This window comes from Mya arenaria, chromosome 6 (genome assembly GCF_026914265.1).
Source record: "Mya arenaria isolate MELC-2E11 chromosome 6, ASM2691426v1".
NCBI lineage: Eukaryota > Metazoa > Mollusca > Bivalvia > Myida > Myidae > Mya > Mya arenaria.
The window spans coordinates 52,530,098-52,553,336 of NC_069127.1; the positions used below are offsets into that span (position 1 = coordinate 52,530,098).

Here is a 23,239-nt window from a genome sequence, read left to right on the forward strand (position 1 = left end):
GGCTTTATGCACAGAGTACGTAGCGGTCGGGTGGAACACATGATCTTATCAAAGAACAGGTAATATTTTTCTGATGAAGGGAAACTGATAGTTGTGAAAGCCAGGTATATCACTCTGACGATTTCCTTTTGTAAGACCAAACCTTATTGAACATATTCTGGCTGGTAGGTTTTTGGTCTTCAAACCAAACAGCCATTCCATAAATTTAAAACAAACTCATGAAACTGTATTTGTGAAGTTTACATAATACTAACAACACCAACAACAACAACACCAGCAACAACAACAGCAACAGCAACAACAAAGAAAAACAACAACAACAACAACAACAACAGGAACAACATCAACAACAACAGCAACAAAACCATCACCGCCAATGTCAACGACAAATAGAATAGAAACCAAACAACAACAGTAAAACAGTTACACGAATTTAAGCAGCAGTAGCAACAACAGCAGGAGCATTGGCAACAAGCAACAACAACAACAACAGCAATGAACTTCATCAGTATTATGCAACGGCAATTTTTAATCCGTAAATAAGGTACAAAAATATTATGAAAAATATATTATTAACTATTCGAATGAATGAAGGAAACAAGACAATTAGCTATTGTAGTTTATGAGCCTGTAAGTGTACAGTTTAGAGGGGTTTACGATTACATTTCCGAGCGTCTGTTGTGTATACCATTATTTCACGAAGAGGTTGATTAAAGGCCTATATATATTTGTTTAGGGTAACATCACCAAAATTATAAGGTAGGATAGGATGGATATTTTGTGTCGATCATTTTCTTGGAAAAAGGACTATTTCATGCAAAAGCCACTCTTGTATTGCTTTTGTTTTGGAGCTTTATTCTCTGTCAAAATAATGACAGTTTATGTTTAAATATATTAAGTAAATGGTGGGAGGAATGATTTGTATTTTAAAACAAAAAAAAAACAAAAAAAAACCAATAACATAATACTAGTATCGGCGGTTTTTATTAGGTGGGGTCGAGTTTACACAAAACAAACATTGTTTTGTTAGGCTTAAGTGAAATATGTTTTTTCCCTTAACATTTATCTGATTGTTCCTGCCTGGTAGGTAGATTAAGAAATAGGACCCTGACCTCAAACATAAAATCAATATAGTATGGCCTAAGCCTTCACCGTTGCTGATGTTTATCATATATAAACAATAATTATCGTAGTGAGGCTTGTCAGTATGTTCTGTGTGTTATGCACGACAGGGCACATGTACATGCAGACATGAATTATATGTATATAGAAAAGTGTGTTACAATGTCTCGTCTCTCTTATTGTACTCCTAGTCACTTTGGTATTATAGCAACCTTCGAAATGCGCATAACTGCTAATGTCCCCATTTACATGACGTATATTTGCAACTGGGGTTAAAATTACCCCTCCCCCCTTGGGCTTAATATATCCACCGGGGCAAATATACATCGTCTCTAGACAATGGGGCAATTTTGCACTCGAGTATAAATCTAACTCTGTCAGTGGTTATTTGCCTAAGGACCACAATTGAAATAAGGGAATTTTTTTGTGTGATATCCTTTGGGTACAATGTGGTTGGTATGGACTATTTGACTTATGGTTGATGTTTTAATCATGTATAATGTTACCATGTTTCAAGCATTTTATACAGAAATAAATCAATCTATATATCATTCTATCTAAACATCGAGGGTTAGTCTCGTCATATAAACGGGGTATTAGATGAACTACGGTAAAGATTCAGTAATATAAACATTGAACAGCCAACCTACCCTCGTAACACTGCTAACCTTAGTTACCCGGCTGTAATATGCCTCCTGGAAATCTAGGTATTCGTAAGTACAAAACAATATCTGATGGTTTTTGCAATCATTGTGTAGGCGCAAATCGTTTGATATATTGGTAGCAAATGTTCCTCTTGGATTAACGCAGTATTATATTCAACTACAGTGGAGGATTTTGACGAAAAAAAGCGATAGCGCAAGGTGAAATGCGAAAAAATCATATTTATGGAGGTTTTGTTATAGAAAAACGATGAAATACGAATATAACAAGACGGAAAGTCTGTGTATAATTGTGTTAATCAGGAAAAACTATTGTTTGAATGTATAACGAACTCTCAGGAAAAAAGTTGTACTTGTTTAATACCGCTAGTAAAACTTGTATTAGAAGGTTTTGTACCATTATATCGACATAAATTGACGGATATTAATTATTCAATAAAACAAGACTTACGCAGGAACACAAAATTTTCTTGACATATATAAAAATACCGACGGATATTAAAAATTGACTACATAAGTAATAAGCAGGAAAAAAACTTTCATGATAAATATAGAAATAAAGTACAGGACCATATTTAAGCGAAATAAAGACATGAAAATAAGTGTTTCTAGTATCTTTGCTAGTAGTGACTATAGTGTCTGACGTGATAAACATAAACAGATGCAAAATCAGACAACACGAACGAAAACAAACTTAAACGACACAGCGCGTGGTAAAAATGTGAACAATTAAAATCAGCATGATATGAGAGTAACGGCGTTATTGTTTACAACAGAAGGACCTGTTCTTAAAACTTTAAAACAATATCAATGCTCGTATATTTAATATGAACAATTGATAAATAAAGGTCGGGACTTAGCCACGACCTCGACCAATCCAGTGTTCTCGAGTTATTGCCTTTCGAGTTATCGCAGTTTTACTATTGGAAAGTACAATGAGTGTAGGTCCAGAAAGGAATCTTGGAGACAACGCGACAGGGGGGCAGGGAGCATTGAAGCCATACCTGAAACGGAAAAAGTCGTCTCTAGGTGAGACCAAAATAGCTGTCCTTGGAGCCGAGGGCGTTGGGAAAAGTGGTGGGTACATTTTATATGATGAAGTGTTTAATTATATATTCAAAATAGAACATACGTTTATTTCGACTTATGCTAAAAAGAATCTTGTCAAACAAATATATACAATTTTAATGCATGTGACCATCGTTACAAGGTAGCCAATATCAATAACAATTCAAGAATATGGATAATGTTCATGTATAGCAACATTGTGAATAATAATAGATATACAATCTGTATAGATAGTTAATATGATATATTTTTGAAATGCCGACTTATGGATAGTTTGACAATACATTGATAATATCACGTGGCACTGTTAATTATCTTGGCCAAATTTCAGCGTTGCACCGTTCTACAAATCCCAGTCAAGTTCAAAGTTTGGCAAAGGATTGCATCATTAATATACAAGCAAACCAAAATAGTTCGCACGTTAAAAATTAGAAAAAAAGACATCTTTTAAGGGAAACTTCTTTCTAACTTGCCTTGTTCCAAAATGAGTCGAAAACAAATATTTTTTCATTCCAATAACCTGACCGACCTTTTTTTTCTCCCGACCCTACACTTCATTTTGCCGTGGGGGGGGGGGGGGGGGGGGGTTCCTCCGTAATTTCATAAAAATGAGCATTTGTTTTGAGTGAAAATGGTAAAATTTGAACATTTTACATTTGATGTTTTCATCATCCAGTGATAAAGGTCGGTTTTGGTACAGAATCCTGGTTTAAAAAATAGAAAGAAGTTATACCTACCTACTTTCATACCTACCCTATTTTAATTGATGAAGTTAGTTAAAACTTAAAACTTTTTCCACCCGTGTTGAATTGAGTTAAAAAATATTTCGGATACGTGCATTCTTGCATCTACTATTGACCTAGTTCTTTTGTAATAAAGGAATTCTTTGCACTTGAGTTGATAACAATCACATAGCAGTAAATACCCTATATCTATAACATTAACTACTGCAAAAACACACGCCTTGGTTTAACGTGAAATTTTTATACATCTGCAAATTCTTATATATTCGTTTTCTTAAACTTCATAATTCTAGCCCTTGAAAACATATGGAAATATTACACACCATTTGTGCAATGAACTTTGCTATGCTACCTGTCTAACTTAGCGATTTAAGCCAAGATGATTAATTTTACTTTCCAAACGTAGCTTAAATATAAAAATGTATTATAACCGCAAGCGCAAAACAATACTTTGCTTTATAAGTAATTAATAACATCGACAAAAAAACTTAGCTACTATAAAGTTTAGAATATAACATATATTTACAGCCAAGGAAATTGCAGATAGGTATTTATAAATTACTTGGCTTATTCCTTAAAAATTTCAATTTTCGCAGGTGTTTAAACGTCCGTACACTGCTTCTTATCCGATACACAATCACTGCGTCACAGTTTGTGTTGGCAATGTGTCAGCCAATGAAGTTGTATTCTAAGTCGGTTAGATAACCTGAATTCACTACGCTCACTCCGCCCTATCAAATCATTACGATTTTATTTTACGTCATCTAACTATAACATAGAATCCAATATGTTTATATATTATGCGGTTACCCGACCGACTTAGTAAAATCGGCCCAATTTAAAACAAATTTTGACTGTCAACCATGTCCAATTTTAATCCCTGTCTTTTTCTTCTGAGGAGCGTTAGTAGCCAAAGGTGTCCACCACAGGAACAATAGTAAAAACACTTACTTACCTACCTGGTCCTAAATTTATAACGCATTTTGTTCATTTATTTATGTGTGGCCTGTTCTTTCATACAAAGAATGGCTTTAAACTCTGAGTGAAAACGAATGCATATGCAGCGGTAAACATTTCGTTTTAATTTCACAACTATCCGAATTCCGTAATATTTATTACTTATTCAAACTCGATTAAAGTTGCTTCAGGATTTAAAAAAAAATTTACAACACGCCCCATTTTCAGAAACATGGTCCACAACTGAAGTCTAGGTTGTCTGGTTATCGCGCACTCGATTCTTACTAGGCGATCAGGGTTCAATTACCAGCCTGGGTGCATGCCAGTTTGGTTGGTGGTCACCAAGCCGGAGAAGTGGGTTTCCGCCGGGTTCTTTGACTTTCCCAAAAGCACAAGACCACACTCTTGCGTAATATTGTGCCAACAAGAGTGACTTCGCATAAGTTATAAATTTCTTCACAATCGTTGAAAAATAAATACAGTTTAAATTAACAATAGTCTGAACTATTTCTACAATATAATTCATTTTTAAGTATTTGTAATTGGAAGTAGTTTGTTTAAAAGGACATATCTAAGGCCCAATAACAATAATTCAGACAATTATGTTTGACAAATAACAAACAAAGGTGTATCTATCGCCAACCGACCATCGCATGCGTAACAAGAATGTCTCCGATCCGTTTACCAAAGAGGTTTAACATTTCTTCAAGTTGCTTTGAATCAGTGTAAACCAGAGGCAACTTAAGTAGCATGTTATGTACAGGGCTTAGAGGAATCTAGTGTTTATCCAATTAACCTGTTTCTAGAATTTCTTTCTTCAAATATCGGTGATGAAAACTTCTTCTTCCTATCACTGACATTACGGCATCATTATTGCTTAAAAAAATTCAAGGCACTGAAAAGCCGAAGAATATGCAAAACGCATGGCTACACAAACTGTATCAATATACCACTGAATGTCTGTTCAGGTTTCCGATAAAGCCTATAAAACAATGAAATCTACAGGGAGTCGAGTAGTCATACATCCAAATATGAGGTATACTTGGAGGAACGAGGTTAGGGCATAAACGACACTGAACTAACAAAAACGTTAAGAAAATATGAATACTACACACAGATCATAATAACGCCACAGATAAATGATGGGATACCTGGAAATTGCTAAGAGTAAGTGTGAACTACAGGCAACTAAAGTAGCAAGCCTTACACGGCTTAGAGGAATCTAAAAGAATGCTTATCTAATTAACCTATTTCTACAATTTCGTGATTCAACAATCAATGATGAAAAATTAATCCTACCATTGACACCATGGCATCATTATTGCTTACGGAATTTCAAGGCGCCAAGTCGCCTAAGAAAGAAACAAAACTCATGACTACACAAACTCTATCAATATACCACTGTTCTGCACCAGAATGTATATTGCTGTTTTTTCGATAAGGCCAATTATACAATGAAAACTACAGGGACAAGCCCAGTAGTCTATCATTCAATAAAAAGCTCTGTTTAGTGGTAAGGGGTAAGGGCGCAAACGATACTGAACTAGGTACTTACACGTAAAAAAATAAACAAACCACAGCCGCATCATACTTACACAAATGATACATGATGGGATTCATTGAAGTTATGTTGAATAAGTGGTCACCAAGGCAACAAAAATAGCATGCCATGTACATGGTTGAGAAGTATCTAAAATAGAATTTATATAATTAACCTGTTTCTTGAATTTCTTTCTTCAACAATCAGTAATGAGAACATCCTATTCCTATCATTGACATCACGGCATCATTATTCCTGAAAAACATTCAAGGCCTAGGTCGCCGAAGAAGCAGAAATACACATTTCTGTACAAGCTATATTAATACATGACTATGCTACACCAGAATGTGTTTTGAGGTTTTCGGTAAGGCCAATTATATAATAATAATAATAAATATACAGGGACAAGCCCTGTAGTCAATCATAGATATAATCTCTGTTTAGGGGTACAATGTAAGGGTACAAAGGACACTGAACTAGGTACATAAACGTTATAATAATAAACAGACAACACACACATCAAAATAACGCAACAGATAAATGATGGGATTCCTGAAATTTCATAAGAATCAAAGGCAACTGAAGTAGCATACCATGTACAAGGATTATAGAAATTTAAATAGTTTTTATCCAATTAATCTGTTTCTAAAATTTCTTGCTTCAACAATCAGTGATAAAAACTTCCTTATTATATCATTGACACCATGGCATCATTATTGAATACAAAATGTCAAGGCGCCAAGTCGTCGTAGAAGAGGAAAACACATTGCCAAACAAGCTGTTTCAATAACCACTGTTCTGCACCAGAAGGTCTAGTGCTGTTTTTTCTATTAAGCCAATTATACACTGGAAATTACAGGGAAAAGCCCAGTTGTCATACATTCAAATTATTAAAGCCTTTTTAGAGACAGAAGCACTGGGCGCAAAAAGCAGTTGTAATACATTCAAATAAACCCCTGCTAAGAGACGGAATGTCTGGTTCCAAACGACACAGTGATTATCGACCTCTTTTAAATGGTCAGTGAAATACGAGATCACTGGAAGACGAGTTAAATGAGAGTATAAATAACTTGATCACTTTCATGAGCTAACCGCCATGGAATGGGCACTGGAATACGAGTTCACTGAGGTGTAAATAACTTAATCAATTTAATAAGAATAACGCCATTGAATGGTCACTGAAACACGTGATGGTTGAACTCGAGGGAAGTGAGAGTGTAAATAAATCTATCAATAAATGATGAGCTTAACCCCATGGAATGATCAATGAAACATGTGACGACTTGAACACCAGTATTCTTGGGAGTTTGAATAGCTTTATCAGTAGAGGATTGGATACCGCCACGGAACGGTCAGTTAAACACGAGATCACTTAAACACGAGATAAGTGGTGGGGGGGGGGGTAAACTAGTCATATGCGAATAACCTCACATTTGTCCCAACACAAGACTCACTTAAGACAATTTGACGCATAGTATTTCATAAAGGTCATTCCAACCCAGTATTCATAATTCAGTCAATACTTTTTGACAAAATAACTAACAACAGTGTACAGAAACTCTCTTGTGTTAAGAAGAATGTCTTAGATCCGTTTACCAAAGAGGTTTAAAATTCATGGAAGTTGAACAGAATCAGTGAAAACCAGAGACAACTTAAGAAAGCCATGTACATGGCTTTGAGGAATCTAAAATAACGTTTTTCTAAAAACCTGTTTCTGAAATTACTTGCCTTAACAACAAGTGATATAAGCATCTTTTTCCTATCATTGACACCACGGCATCATTATTGCTGAAGAAATTTCAAGGCGCCAGATCGCCGTAGAAGAAGCAAGACACGGTGCACATTGCTAAACAAGCTGTATCAATATATCCCTGCTCTGCACCATTATGTCCGTTGAGGTTTTAGATTATGCCAATGACTACAGACTACAGGGACAAGACCAATATTCAAACAATTTAATATAAGCTCTGTTTATGGGTACTATATAAGGGTGCAAATGACACTGATTTAGGTACGTACACGTTAGAAAATAAGCAAACTACATGTATATACATTGCAAAAACGTTTTATAAACGCAACAGATGAATGATGGTAAAGAATCCAGTAAAGTGCTCAGAATCACTGTTAACCAGAGACAACTCAAGCATTCCCTGTGCATGGTTTAGATAAATTGGAAATAGTGTTAATTGAAACCATTGCATCATTGCTGTTTCAGAAATTTCAAGGAGCCAAGTGTCCTAAGAAAGAAACGAAACACATAACTAGCTTTATCAATATATTACTATTCAGCACCTTAATGTCTTTTGCTGATTTTCGATTAGGCAAATTATACAATGATGCCCATTTGTCAAACATTAACATATAAGCCATGTTTAGTGGCAGAAGGTAAGAGCCCAGACGAGACTGAATTAGTTACATACGTACAACGTACAAAAAACACAAATATACCAAACACGTATGAAAATTACGTTATTCATAATAGATGGTATAAGCGTCTTGGACATGCCCAGTAGTCAGCCATTCAAATATGAATTATGTTTAGAGGAACACAAACGGCGAAAACGACACTGCACGGGATACACAAACGTACAGACATCTGGTACTCACGTACAGACACAACGTACACACGCACAAATACCACGTACACACGTACACACGTACACACACCACAAACAGAACACACACGCACCAAAATAACGTAATCAATTAATGATTAGATTACCGTTTAGGGACTGTCATCACTGGTTCACTGGAGGTAAAACTGCCGAATAATTAGTAAACAGTTTTAGCCATTAAACATATATTTTCAAATAGAAATATTGAAAATTTGCAATCTGATTTTTAGCAGTCTTATATAACTGTTTTCCAGACATTTATACAACAGTTGGCTCAAGTCAAGATAAAAAAGTTGTCAAATATGTAAAACTATGACAGCACAGCTTTAGGATCATACGAAAACAAACGAAAGCGTCATGCATAAGATTCATTAGAAGACAACTTGAAGCGCAGTCTCCAATAAATAATATTCAACCCCAGATATTTTTTAAGTTCATAAAAATCTAGAAACGCAATAAATCCCCTTACAATTTCTTTTTTTTTATTATTGAATTCAGGAATACCACAATGATATTAAAGTGATGATAAAGTGATCAGTTTACATGTGTTAAATTTACCTGTGTTGATGGTGAAAGTAGATATATCTTAATTAAAAAGATAAACAACGGTGTTGAAATCGCAAGCCAAAACCTTTTTAATAAAAACAAAGTGTAAAATGGAATACAAGAAACTTCAAAATCAGAATGTAAAAAAACATTTTATTCCAGATTCCATACAAACAATACCATGTTTAAGACATCTCAAACACCTTCTTACTGAATGTTTTTATCTTCTGCCATTTCGAAAAATATCAAACATTGGACTTAAATTTATTTCAAGCCTTTTTTGTGTATTTTAGTTGGGGAAAAACAGGAATAAAACACAATTGAAAAAAAGGAAATGCATTATTTTGCAGATATGAACACATCTAAATACCCTTCTACCCCTGTAATGGGCTGTACTGTATTTTGAACAAAGTCTGAAGAAAGTACACACTGTGGTGAAAATCAAAAGTGGGGGTGGTATAATTATTTAAAAACTCCCTTATAATGCTAAATCGCTAACATGCTAACATATCGAGCTGACCATCAGTGAAAGTTTCTCGTGTAATTTTGAAAGATAATACAACATCTTAGTTAAACAGTCTGAAGAATGTGCACATTGCAATGGGATTCAGATTTTTGGGTGCATTTTTTCCACAACTTATCAAACAATACCAAATCGCTTATATGTTTTTTTGTATTACTTTGTAAAATAAGACTTAATCGTAGAAAACAATTCAAAGGTTTAATTGTGATTTAAATTTAAATTTCACTTGAATGTTTCGTTAATTTATGATGCATTTACATTTAAATAGAATAATGCTATTTCAAATATTTTTCAGCATTATCGGTAAGGTTTATTACGAAGAGGTTCATAGGCGAGTACGACCAAACTGCCGAGTCGAAGTACAAATACAGCACTGTCGTCGACGGAGAACAAATGGCATTCGAAGTGCTCGACACACGATCAGTGGTAATTATTTAATACACATTTAAATCACATACATAAAACTGAGGAAAATAAGGCTATTATGATTCGGGCGAGAAGTTTTTATAACAGCAGCTTTCGAGGTTATAACTATCAAAATAGGATTAAGTTGAATGATCAATTCATAACTGCTAAATATAAAATATGAAAAAGAATATTGGAAATTATATGATGATGAAAAATCTCATAAAACTCCTAAAGATATATATCTTTAATCGTTTACAGCCTACTTCCAGGCAATTAATGATCCTAATGATAGAGTAATACTAGTTTACAAAATGAATTAAACATAATGTTTTATAAACTAGATTCCCATTCACTGAGGAAGACGTTCTTAATGGTATTTTAAATTGGAATTTCGGCAAAAGTGCTGGTTCAGACCGGCTACTTAATGAATGTTCGATATATGGTAAACATATACTACAGTCTTTTCTTTTAAGGCTATTTTATAAACTAATACTAACCGGGCATTTTCCGGTAAAAATGGACTGAGAGTTACATGCCCATTTACATACGACATTTTGCTTATTTTTGTGTCTCGGAATGATCCAATCTTTACGGAAATATCTAGAAACCATTGATAAAAGACCTGTTGACAAAATATCAGGTCGCAGTTTTTAATATTTACTAACGATTTAAAACTACAATCTGATCCTTTGTCAGCAGTCTTATATCAATGTTTCTCAGACATTGAGTGCAGCTAGAACACTAAGACTAAGACTTGCTTTCAACTGGTTTATACCTTTATATAAAGAGAGAGAACCTTCATTGAGTTTACTAACGACACAATATTGGCGGTAAGTTCTAAGAGGTAAAACCACGTATATTTCATACAGAGAATCGGCATTGACAGCGATGTTTGATGTGTAAGTCACAGGATCAGTGGCAAGTCCTGGGAACTACTCATCAGTACTCATATCTATCAAGAACATGCATGTAACTAGTATATGACATGATTTCTAAGGAATTAGACGTCAGGGTTGATATCTAAACTTGGACCTTAAACTGTTCGTAAATATGGGTACAGGCAGGTGCCGCCTAGAACATCCATCATGGTCTGGTCAACGAAACACCAATAAGGGACACAGTGAGTTGATTGGTGCTATAAAAGTTATTTTCAGAGTCTGTAAGCTTTACAGTGACACATTTTAGAGTTATAATACATTATTCCTAGAAAGCTCCCTATCTCAAAGTGATTCGAGAATAGGTGAGCGACTGACGGCCTTTAAAGTACTCTTGGGGAATAGTTAAATACTAATACTAATACTGCGTTAAAGCGTCAGTCCGACACACATATTAGAAAAAGACAAGCAATATAGTTGGGTCCCAAATGTCTCTATTTCGGAAGATTTGGGACTCAATTTGTCGCTTTTATGCATTTCTAGTTCTGAGTTTATGAGTCAATCTCTATAACATATTATATCAGGTACTTCCAAGACTCAGGTTAAACCCCTTTATCGTTCATCTATTCTTAGGCCACTGTGTCTTTGATCACTTCTACGTACGCGTAAACTTTTAATTACCACACAAGTACGACCAGTTTTGAAAATGACAATGACATACCGGTTTGTCTATTGCAAGATATGAATGTCAATAAACAACAAAACTATTACTAGCAATAATCTTTGCCAATGTCTGTAGGCACATACGCATTTATTATAATAAAACCGTCCGCCAAGGCATGAATAACACAAGTATTACCACGAATAATGACGACTTACGTCGTTGATCTAACCTTTCTGCCTGAAGTATGAATACTGAATACATACAGGAATATGCCCTTCTAATGCTTATGATCATGCTTGTCTTAGTGTCTTCCGGTCATATTAACAACCCACCCTCAATTGCGTACTACAAACACATACATTTTAACCGAGTCTTGCGTTACAAATAATATTCAACAATTTTGATAGGTTGCGTACCGAAAATTGCCAATTAAGCAATGTCTGCATACCGTGTAACATGCTCTTGAGCTCCGATTATTTCTTCAATCCCATTGAACACCGTGTACCGCAAGAAGAGAGAGGGGAAGTGTTGTGGCATCACTTCTATGGAATGTTTGTCGTTGAAGAGCTAAAGTATTGATAACGATAATATAAAAATGCAGCTACCTGCATATTTATCGAAAGCGCTTTTTTAAAAATACAGTTACCCCGATATAATCCATAATGATATTTTAAAAAATACAGTTATTCAAATATTAATCGATATCGGTATTTTAAAAATGCATTCATTCAAATATTAATCAATACCGGTATTTTAAAAATGCATTTATTCAATTTGAAATATTAATCGATATCGGTATTTTAAAATGCATTCATTCAAATATTAATCAATACCGGTGTTTTAAAAATGCATTTATTTAAATTAAAATATTAATCGATATCGGTATTTTAAAAATGCATTCATTCAAATATTAATCAATACCGGTATTTTAAAAATGCATTTATTCAAATATGAATCGATAACGATATTTTTAACGAAGTAGCCACAATATATATAGAAAATGATATTTTAAAAAATGCAGTTATTCAAATATTAATCGACAACGATATTTTAAAGATGCAGTTCTTCCAATATTTATTGATAACAAAATTTTAAAAATGCAGTTGTTCCAATATCAATTGATAACGATTTTTTTTAAATGCATTTGGTCCAATAATAATCGCTTACGGTATTTTAAAAATGGATTTATTCATCGAAAACGATATTTATAAAACGCAGTAGCCCTTATATTATTGAAAATAATATTTTAAAAATGCAGTTACACCGATATTAAAGGATGACTATTTTTTAAAGATGCATTTGTTCCAATATTAATCGATAGCTATATATTAAAAATGCCGTTGTTTCAAAATTAATTGATAACGATATTTTAAAAATGCAATTATTCCAGTATTAATCGATAACGATATTTTAAAGATGCAGCTACCCCGATATTAATCGATAACGATATTTTAAAAATGCAGTAATCCCAATACTTAATGATAACGATTTTTTAATAAATGCAGTAATCCCAATATTTATTTTCCAAGCATTTGGTGTATGCTAGGATTGTATAAAGGTTTCAAAGCTTAGTGGTAAATCGCCATATTCCCCTTGGCCTTTAACATTGATGGTCAAGACAAGAAGTCATACATAAATATTATACATACTCAAACATACAATCTGTATAATAATTATGAACTCTTAGTTGCTTTAAACAAGACGAAAATAAGGTTTTTGTTGCTGTCCATGTCCTGTTAGATCTCATTCTTTTATTAGACAAGAAAAAAACGACTATTGTTTAAGTCGTATTATTTATAGTAACAACCATTTAATAATATAGAAATAATAAAAGACAATTGTATGTAAATGTTTGCCAACTGAGTTCATTAACCTGACACAAACTTGCCTTTGATAATGATGAAATCATGCAACTGCATTTTAAATAGTCACTGAATGGATTTGTAACCTGTAAACCAGTTTATGTTTAGGCAAAAATTGCATTTTATTTTTTAGCATCTGCAAAGAAATTAGCTTTACTCGTACGTATGCGTTATTATACATTATAACACATAGCTGTAGTTAACTTTATGGGTTCGCTTATATAAATCACGGGTTGCAGTCCGTCTAATATCAAACATATTTCTTTGTCATTAGTATTTGTTGTCAGCCAATAATGCCGTACACCGTAATTACTTTTCGGAGCTGTGATACACCACTGATAATAAATACTTAGCATATATCAAGAGATATGAAGTAATAACAATAAACAATTTCTTAGTACTAAAAAGGTTGTTTACCTTCTAACATGAGTTAGTGTTTGTGCTCATGTTTCTGCCATCGCACTAACGATTCATATTTATTCATTTTTTATTATTATAATAAGCAGATTACAATCGCCAAATACCCATTTTGAATCCCGGCGAAGAAAACCCCAGCTAGATTATCAATTATTGATTGAGTATATTAAGGGAATTATTTAAAGGCACCCGCGGGGCATTTCCCGCTGAACACGTAGAAAATGAGCATTATATTTTCATATTTCAATTAATAAGTCGTAATCGGGCTGCGCCCGGTCTGCCGAATTAAACTTTTTTGCTTGCTCGAATATATGATGATACTCCATTGAAATGAAAATGATTGTGAAATATGTAGATTTCCAATATTGTTATTTCAGTGTGTGTGTGTGTACCACGTGATAGATAACGCAGTCTATGTCACTTTAATAGCCCTTAATTCATTGTATTGATTAGGTGATTAATTTCCTTAAACACATCGACAAACTTGTTTCCAAAATTAATGTTTGACAGTGCTCTATCAGGCGACGTTTTGGTGAAAAGGTTGTCGAAGTGTTTTATGGAACTAGTATGGACAAAGTCTAATAAAATACCGAAGGCGGGGGTCTGTAAGTGGCACAGACTGGGCTATGTTTTTTTTAAACTAATAAAATGCTGAAGATATTATAGTTAAGTTTTCTTTGTTTAGAGTCTTCATTCGTCGAAGCAAAATAGCGCCTTTAGACGAAGTATTTATGACGTGGTAAAGTTTCCAGCCTGGAAGTCTAGTAGCACCTTTTATGTTGCTTACAAATGTAGCAGAAAATGTATCTCATGCATTAAAGGTGCACTTAACATATTAACACAGCAGAAACTGAATGTTATACACATGTATTCACCTGGTTACTTTGTTGACAAGAATTAGGATGAACTTTATGGCCAAAAACTATGTTCTAATACCCAATGTTATACGCCTAATGTTCGATGTATGTTTAAATGTTAGAGCTTTTAGTAGAAATAACAAAACAACGGTTGAAATTTCATTTGAAATCTAATTAAAGGAATGTTGATATGTACTATTGTCATGTGTGAATATTCTCCCTATTTAATTATTTAATAATTTTTCTTGATCATTTCTTAATAGTAACTGCCATCACAGTGATGATCAAAGATATAGAACGGTTGTTGATATTTAATATAACTGTATGACGAGATGTTTTGTTTCCTAAGTCAATCAAAATGTAAGTTCTGTAATGTTTGTCTTATAAACAAAAATATATTTATAGATAAAGCTTGCGACTTTGACTCGCCGTCATTCAAAAAGGCACAAAAATAACACAAAGTTTCCTAAAATTATGGCAACCACACGATATTATTTTCATCACATTATGCAGACAATCAATCTTGTTCCAAATGACGTCTTACATCATAACATAAATTAAATGAAAATAATTAAAGCAAATCAACACAAAAAAGAAATCACCGCGAAACCCAAAGCAATAACCAGAAGTTTTGTCATTTGGCAAAATAACCAACATTGTTCCAAATTAATCATAGGGGTTCTAGTTTATCATAACAGTATGTGGCAAATATCTCGAGTGCACTTTTTCTCCCGTGGTATGTATGAAGAATTGCTTATCCACGTCATATTAATTGCAAAGGGTGCTCATATTATTAGTGACTAGACCTGGTAATTGGCAAAGATCTCGCACAAAGACCTTCCTTGTACGCAAGGTGAAATCTGGATGTTTTTACATTTGTTTGTAAGCTACCTATTTCCCAAACTGTCTGAATGTTATTGTTCGAACAGCCATGCTCTGTACGAAAATGAACTTTGATATTCATTGTATTATCTAAATTTAAACAAGAACTTACAAACACAAACGTAGTGAGTGATCTTTCATTACCGGGTTTCTCCAAAATCGATTTCTATTTTTACAACTGCTTATCTTATTTGCTCTACAAACTGTGGATAAGAAAACAAATTTTGCGACGGTACCTTTGTTGTTCTGGGGCCAATTTCGTAATAGAGGTTAGATGTAAAGTAAATATATGTAAGCTTCTTATTTTTATTGCAAAATATGATTAAAAACAAAAACTGTTTCATTGAATTTGCTGCCATCGGTGACTTTCCTACATATTTAAGTTTTCATATACCAACAAATAACTTTTAATAAACTAATTAAACGGTTCCCGGCCGCAGTTCACTGTCTTACACAATCATATTAGTGGAAATCAAAACGACATTAAGAAAACATAAATTAAAACATAAAAGTTCTTGGTCTCGATACTGTTTGCATTGATACATTAATTAATAGGTTGTGCAATACAGTATTGAGATGGAGACCCAAAGGAACAGTAGAATGGATTTTATTAACATACCCCAACTTATTATATTGTGGTCAGTTCATTGTAGTTATATTTGATAAATAACATGAACATTACACATAACTGTCGATCAGTTCAACAAAGCGCAACCGCAATGCCATTTATGACAAAATAGAATGGCAATAGTAACCGCCCAAACAGTGGCTACGAACAGTCAGTTTCGGCACTTCTAAGAGTTGTCATAGCGCCGTTCTTGATCGCTTGAAATCAAACTAATGCGACTGTACACGTATGGATGTTTTGTGTGGGTATGAGCCCGCCACTTCAGAAGATAGTTCCTTTTGAAATAACTACAGTCCGTTTCAGTCAGTCTACAAGCTAAAGATGTTACCCTTTTACTTGAAAGTAACTTGATATATTAGGCTGAACTTAAAACACGAATTATTCAATAATTGAAAAATTGTGTTACACCATGGAAATTTCTGTCCCTGCTCATGAATCAAAGCGATAAATGTCCTCAATTATAAGTGCTTAAACTTGTTCCAGCAGTTGCCTAGAAAAAGTCATGAAGCCATTTTGATAAGGCTTATGTTTATTTGATCACGTCATCGTAAGTTAGTTTGGGTTTAATACATGATCAAATATATTTCCAGAATGAGGACTGTGGTGCACGGGAAGATGTCATGCGGTGGGCAGACGGATATGTGCTCGTGTATTCTATAGTGTCAAGGAAGTCATTTAACCTGCTACAAGAGGTGCAGAAGAAGGTAGAGGAGTTCAAGAAAGGGTCAAACGTTCCAATTGTTATCCTTGCTAACAAAGCAGATCTAGAACATATGCGTCAGGTGACATCAGAGGAAGGTGCGTTTACAAAAAATAGTGTTCAGCGACACAAAACTTTATGGAATTAAAAATGCACTTCGGAAATTCATTTTGAATGAACGAAGTCATTTATAGCCAAGTAAATAACTTGTGAGATAACTTACATGTCGATTTATGAAACAACAGGCAGATTGCAATTTATGCTCACAAAGAATTTTTGATAATAAAAAGTGTTTTCAGTGTAAACCTTAATCAACTTATTCCTAACAAGCGCTACTTTTTATGATAAAATATATTTGAAACGAATAAACACATGCAATGAACTGAACATACTTCTGCAAACTTGATATTTTCAGGTCAAACTTTTGCCATTTCTCTCGGCTGTCCTTTTATAGAGCTATCAGCGTCAGAAGATGTAAGTGACGTTACAGATGCGTTTCATGCGTTGTGCAGAGACATTGTCGAATACAAGCGTCGATCTAGGACATTCTTTGATAGAGTGTTCGGAGCTTTTGGACGGGAAAAGGTGTCATCTTAATGTTGTATGGGATTCCATGGTTTAGTGTAAAAATAGCATAAAATGATCAAATGACTTTGGTATTCAAGCAATCCAGTCCCTTAGAGCAAAGCTTAAACTGACTTAGGAGCTATCAATTCAAGTTTTGTTTTAACATATTTATTTTACAATGACTATGACAATGTTTTTATCACTCTCGTTGACACTACGATGTTACACGAAAAATTGGTCTGTTGTGAACGGAAACAGGTAATCGGAGGAAACCCACTTGATCGGCTTGGTGACCACAAACCAAGCTCACACGGTTTCTTCTTATCTGCAGCCAGACTACACATTCACGATGGCATAAATGTTGAGTGTTCTACGAAAAAAAAGGTGTTGACTCGTCAATGTTGCCTTATTAAAACGACCAGAAAGACTCCAGTTGACACATATTGCAAACAGTATTTGAATTATGCATTTCGTTAAATATCGTGTTGCAATAGGTATGTGAATTATGTATTTCTTTTAATATCGTATTGCAATAGGTATGTGTATTATGTGATTCTTCAAATATCTTGTTGCAATAGGTATGTGGATTAGGTGATTCTTTTAATATCGTGTTGCAATAGGTATGTGGATTATATAGTACTTTAGATAACATGTTGTAATTGGTATGCTAACCATATGTTACTATAAATAAAATGTTTTACATAAGGAACCTGCTTATACTGCACTTAGTTTTAAACACATTGGGAAGTTTTGCCTGTGATTTAAAAATGTGATTTCTTTAATGGTTATAAAACACCTACTTTGACGATAGCTTAAAACATTGGACGTACATAGATGACATCTCAAGGCCCAAATATCTCGAAACTTCTTAAGCTTAACAGGCCTAAGTAGCTTATTTCAATCAGCCAAAATACAGTTTTAAATTGAATTTTGATTAACGAAAATTGGATTTAAGTGATTATAATCGAATATTCCTTTCTTATGTATACTGAATTCTTACAGAAGAAAATATTACGCAAATTGAGTGAGCTAAACTTAATCCTGTTATGAGGGACTTGATCGAAATCACTAATGAGATCGATGTCAAGAATTGTGACAAAAACAGATTGGCAAGGGACGGAACTCCCCAAGAGTACAAGTGAACACAAGACTGTTAGAATACAAATGTTTGTTTATATACAGTTTAACAACATTATAGTTCCGACGCGTATATAAGTGGTCGTGTTGAATGATTTTATGTACTGCGTAATGTCTTCTTTAAGTTAAAAAAAAACTTCTGTAAATCATTCTTTGTTAAATTGGCTGTGTTGAATGTGTTGTCATGTATTGCTTTATGTCTAATTTTAGTAAAAGAATATCCGGAAGTCATTTTTTTCTAAGTGCTTTCAGGATATGTATTACCAATTTTATAAACAATGCAACACATGAAATGTTTGAATGAATCTTCAGCAAATGTGTGTTATGATGAGTGAAAAATTGTTTTGTATGCTAGGGAAACTGAATGTGTTATAATGTTATTTATTTCTTAGATATTAATTTTTGTAGTGAGTGTTTTTAAAATCATACCGTTTGTTATTGTTAACATTTTGATTTGTTCTTCATTCTAATAAATATCATTCAGATTTGATGAATATTTTGTTTGGGTTTAACTATGTCATATTTTATCGATTTAACCTAAAACTTTGGATTATATTATGATAACTATGTCCTCGTGTTGTAATTTTGAAAACAAATCATGTAAAAATAATATTAGACTTAATTTGACTTTTAACTTGATACCATAATTGTTTGCAAAAATTAAAAGCTTGATTAAACTGAGATACGATCTCTGTATTAAGAAACTCAAACATGTTTCAAGTCAGTCAAGTCAACACGTTAATTCATACGATTATTCATGCACTACATAAAAAATGAGGTAGTTGATGAAGACAATATAATTCAGAGGCTCAAATTGAGTATTAAAAGAGGTATTTAAAGAAATATGTGATTATTCGGCGATTGTAATACAAGGAAAACTCGAAATAAGCCTTAAAAGTGTTCATGTGATAACTGATGCCAAACGTCAATAGGATAATAGGGGTAAAGTTTTAAATGAAAACGAGTATTGGAGACAGTTATGAGCTGTTTGACTCAGATGGCATTGATGAAAAATATCTGCTAGACGCATAAAAAGGATTACATCGTCAAGTAACTCCACCAAAAGAAGAATATGTGAAAGATGACTCTAAAGTTAAAATTATAAGTGGTGGTTGGTAATGTGGACAGGTGGACATCTATGACACAAACAAAAACACTGGAATGTTTAAGAAGTATATTCTATTCACAAGAAAAAGACATGTAAATATATCTTAGCCTGTATAAGACTGCTATTTTCTGTTTCTACACATCTGATTTTTTAGCAGTGTTTGTATTTTAATTATGCTATACTTTGCCAAAAACTTTAACGTTGCATCGTTCTACAACATTCCGGCAAGGATTGCAAGTTATTTAGAAACTAACGTCACCTACTTAACTGTTTACATCGATTGTGACCTCTGGGGATCCATGTGAGAGCTCCTTTAAAGACAGGTGTTTCCTTACCCTGTATACTATCTAACCATTTGCTAAAAGAGTAGGTAACCAAAGTGACAAAATGTTTACAAATAATACGGTTTCTTATATTCACAAACTTTATAAAAAATATTTCATGATAAAGCATATAACCTTGAGTCGAGAAATTGTAAACAAGATCAGTTAATACGTGCATTGCGATTTGAAATTGTCGTGAGAGTACTATTCGTTTTGTTGTTAAATCCTCAGCTACTATGACAGAGAAGGGGTAATACAATAAAACCTACTCTAGAAGCATGTCATGGGCTTTCATTGCGCGTAATGGACGGGAAAATTATATTTCTTTTATATGTGGTGACATCATGGAACTACATACTCGCATAATTGTACACGTTTCGTCATTGAAGTAAAGTTCTTACAGTATTACCCCGTCATATCGAATACGCTTGGCTCGATTTCCTTGTTCGCTCGAACTAGATGAAAAGAACTTATTAAATTTCTACTTCCACTTGCCTCGAATTTCCGGAGGCTCGAGATAATTTTGCTGAGCATTCGAGCAAACGGGATTTCACTGCTTATTGATGCTTTGTTTAAATTACTTGCCTTTACCTTACCAATGTAGTGTTTTGACAATTTGTAATTATAAGAGAACGAAACGATATTTGAGAAAAAAAAATGAGGAGCTACTTTTTTCCTTGCCTTGATAAAATAATAAGGCGTTCAAAATGTTTGTTTCCGTTAACCCGACCGACCCTTTTCCTTCCTCCCATTCATGCATTTCATTTGCCGTAATGGGCATGTTTGTTTCGTGATTTCATAAAGACTCAGCATTTTTAGTGAATATGTATAAATTTGTCCTTTTTATATTGATGTTTTTTTCAATAGTGATATGCCCTGTTAAAGGTCGATTTGGTATAGACTCCTGAATTAAATAAAAAATGGAAAAAGTTATAACTACCTACTTACGAGTATTATATTATATTTGGAGATGTAAGTGGAAACTAAAAAACGCCAATGTTGCTTTGGGTTTAAAAAATGTTTCGGGTACGTGAATTCTTGCATCTAATATTGACCTAGTTATTTTGTAATAAAGGAATTGTTGCACTTGAGTCGATAACAATAACATAGCAGTAAATATTCTATATCTATAACATTAACTACTGCAAAAACTCAGGCCTTTATGTAATGTGCAATGTTAATACATCTGCATATATTTATATATTCGTTTTCTCAAACTTAATTTTTTATATGGTCATATAACTCAACCCTTTCTGCAACGAACTTTGCCATGCTACCTGTCTATATGCAAAGATGATTAATTTCACTTTCCAAACGTAGCTTAACTGACACAAATGTATTATGACCGTAAGCGCAAATATTCTTGGCTTTAAGAAATTAGTAACATCGACCACACAACTTACCCGCTAAAAGCTAAGAATACAACTTTTATTTGCAGCTTATAATATTGCAGATAGGCAATCATTAAGTACTAGGCTTTATCATTAACATTTCAATTTTCGCAGGTGTTTAAAGGTCCGCCCGCTGCCACTCATCCGATACACAATCCATGCGTCAGATTTTGCATTGACAATGTGTAAGATAATGTGGTTGTACTTTAAGTCAGTTAGATGACTTGAATTAAAATCTTGATGCTTACGAACGGCTTGTTCGCTACGGTAACCTCGCCCATCCTTAATCATAAAGATTTTAATTAATGTCATCTAACTATTACATAGAATCAAAATTTCAGTGAAGCCATCCTTCAAACATGTTTCTTTTCGATTTACCGACAGACTAAATAAAATTGGGTCACTTCAAAATAAATTTTAACCGGTCAGCGCGCATTCGCCGCTTCTCTCTTGTGTCCCAGAGGTCGATTACCGAACTGGGCGCATGTGTGATTTTGGTTCGTTGTCACCAACCCAGACATTTCGGTTTTCTCAAGGTTTACCGGCGTTCCCAAAGCGCAAGTCCACACCCTCGCGTCGCATCGTGCCAACTAGAGTGATTTCGCATAAAGTAATACACTTATAACTTTCTTCACAATCGTTGTTAAATAGATACAGTTGAAATTTAAAAAAAACCTTAACTATTTCTACAAATAATTCTGAAGTGTTTGCAATGGGAATTTGTTTAAAAGCTCATAGCTAAGACCCCAAAACAAAAAATCAGTATAATTATTTATGTTTAACAAATAAAAAACAATGGTATACCGACCTTCAACCGGGCCTCTTTTGCGTTAACAAGAGTGTTTCCGATCCGTTTATCAAAAAGGTTTAACATTGCTTCAAGTTGCTTGGAACCAGTGCAAACCAGGTAAATCTAAATAGCATGTCATGAAAAGGGCTAAGAGAAAACTAAAACAGTGTGTTTATCCAATTGACCTGTTTCTAGAATTTCTTTCTTCAAAAATCTGTGATGAAAACTTCCTTTTCCTATCATTAACACCATGGCATCATTATTGCTCACGGAATTTCAAGGCACCAAGCCGCCGAAGAAAGAAACAAAACCCATTGCCAAACAAGCTGTATCGATATATCACTGTTCAACATCAGAATGTCTATTGAGGTTTTTTGATAATGCAAATAGTACAATAACACTTCATGGACAAGCCCTGTAGTCAAACGTTCAAATATAAACCTTCTTAAGGGGCTTAAGGTAATGCAGCAAACGGCACTGAACTAGGAACATACACGTAAGAAAACAAAACAAACCAGACCGCTCATACTTACGTAATCAATAAATGCGTGAATTAGCGATCGCCTTGGAATAGTCAGTGAAAATTGAGATTACAGACACACAGTTATTAACTACGAGTTTCAATGATTTCATCAATAAATGCGGGGATTATCGACCGACTTGGGCAGTGGAATGCGAATTACTGAAACACGAGTAAACTGAGAGTTTATATTACTTTATCATAAAATAATAGGATTAGAGCTTTGAAATGGTTAGTGAAACACGAGATTACGTATAGAAGAGTTTACATGGGGTTTAAACATCTATATCAATAAATGATGGAATTCCCGAATTGGAATGGTCAGTGAGAAACG

General features: G+C 33.9%; 1 protein-coding gene across 1 annotated transcript; it reads left to right on the forward strand.

The window, feature by feature from the left end:
- The first annotated feature begins 1,797 nt into the window (after positions 1-1,797).
- LOC128238545 (ras-related and estrogen-regulated growth inhibitor-like) lies at positions 1,798-19,292 on the forward strand. The gene is made up of 4 exons (XM_052954578.1): positions 1,798-2,861; positions 10,072-10,202; positions 16,960-17,167; positions 17,485-19,292. Exons 1-4 carry the CDS (start codon positions 2,720-2,722, stop codon positions 17,664-17,666), a joined length of 663 nt encoding a protein of 220 aa, XP_052810538.1. The 5' UTR covers positions 1,798-2,719; the 3' UTR covers positions 17,667-19,292.
- Positions 19,293-23,239: the final 3,947 nt, after the last annotated feature.

Bases quoted from the DNA above. Each gene is read 5' to 3' on its own strand.
- LOC128238545 (XM_052954578.1), top strand. From the start codon at position 2,720: ATGAGTGTAGGTCCAGAAAGGAATCTTGGAGACAACGCGACAGGGGGG. The intron at 2,862-10,071 runs GTGGGTACATTT...AATATTTTTCAG, and splicing joins CGAGGGCGTTGGGAAAAGTG to CATTATCGGTAAGGTTTATT. The intron at 10,203-16,959 runs GTAATTATTTAA...ATATATTTCCAG, and splicing joins TGCTCGACACACGATCAGTG to AATGAGGACTGTGGTGCACG.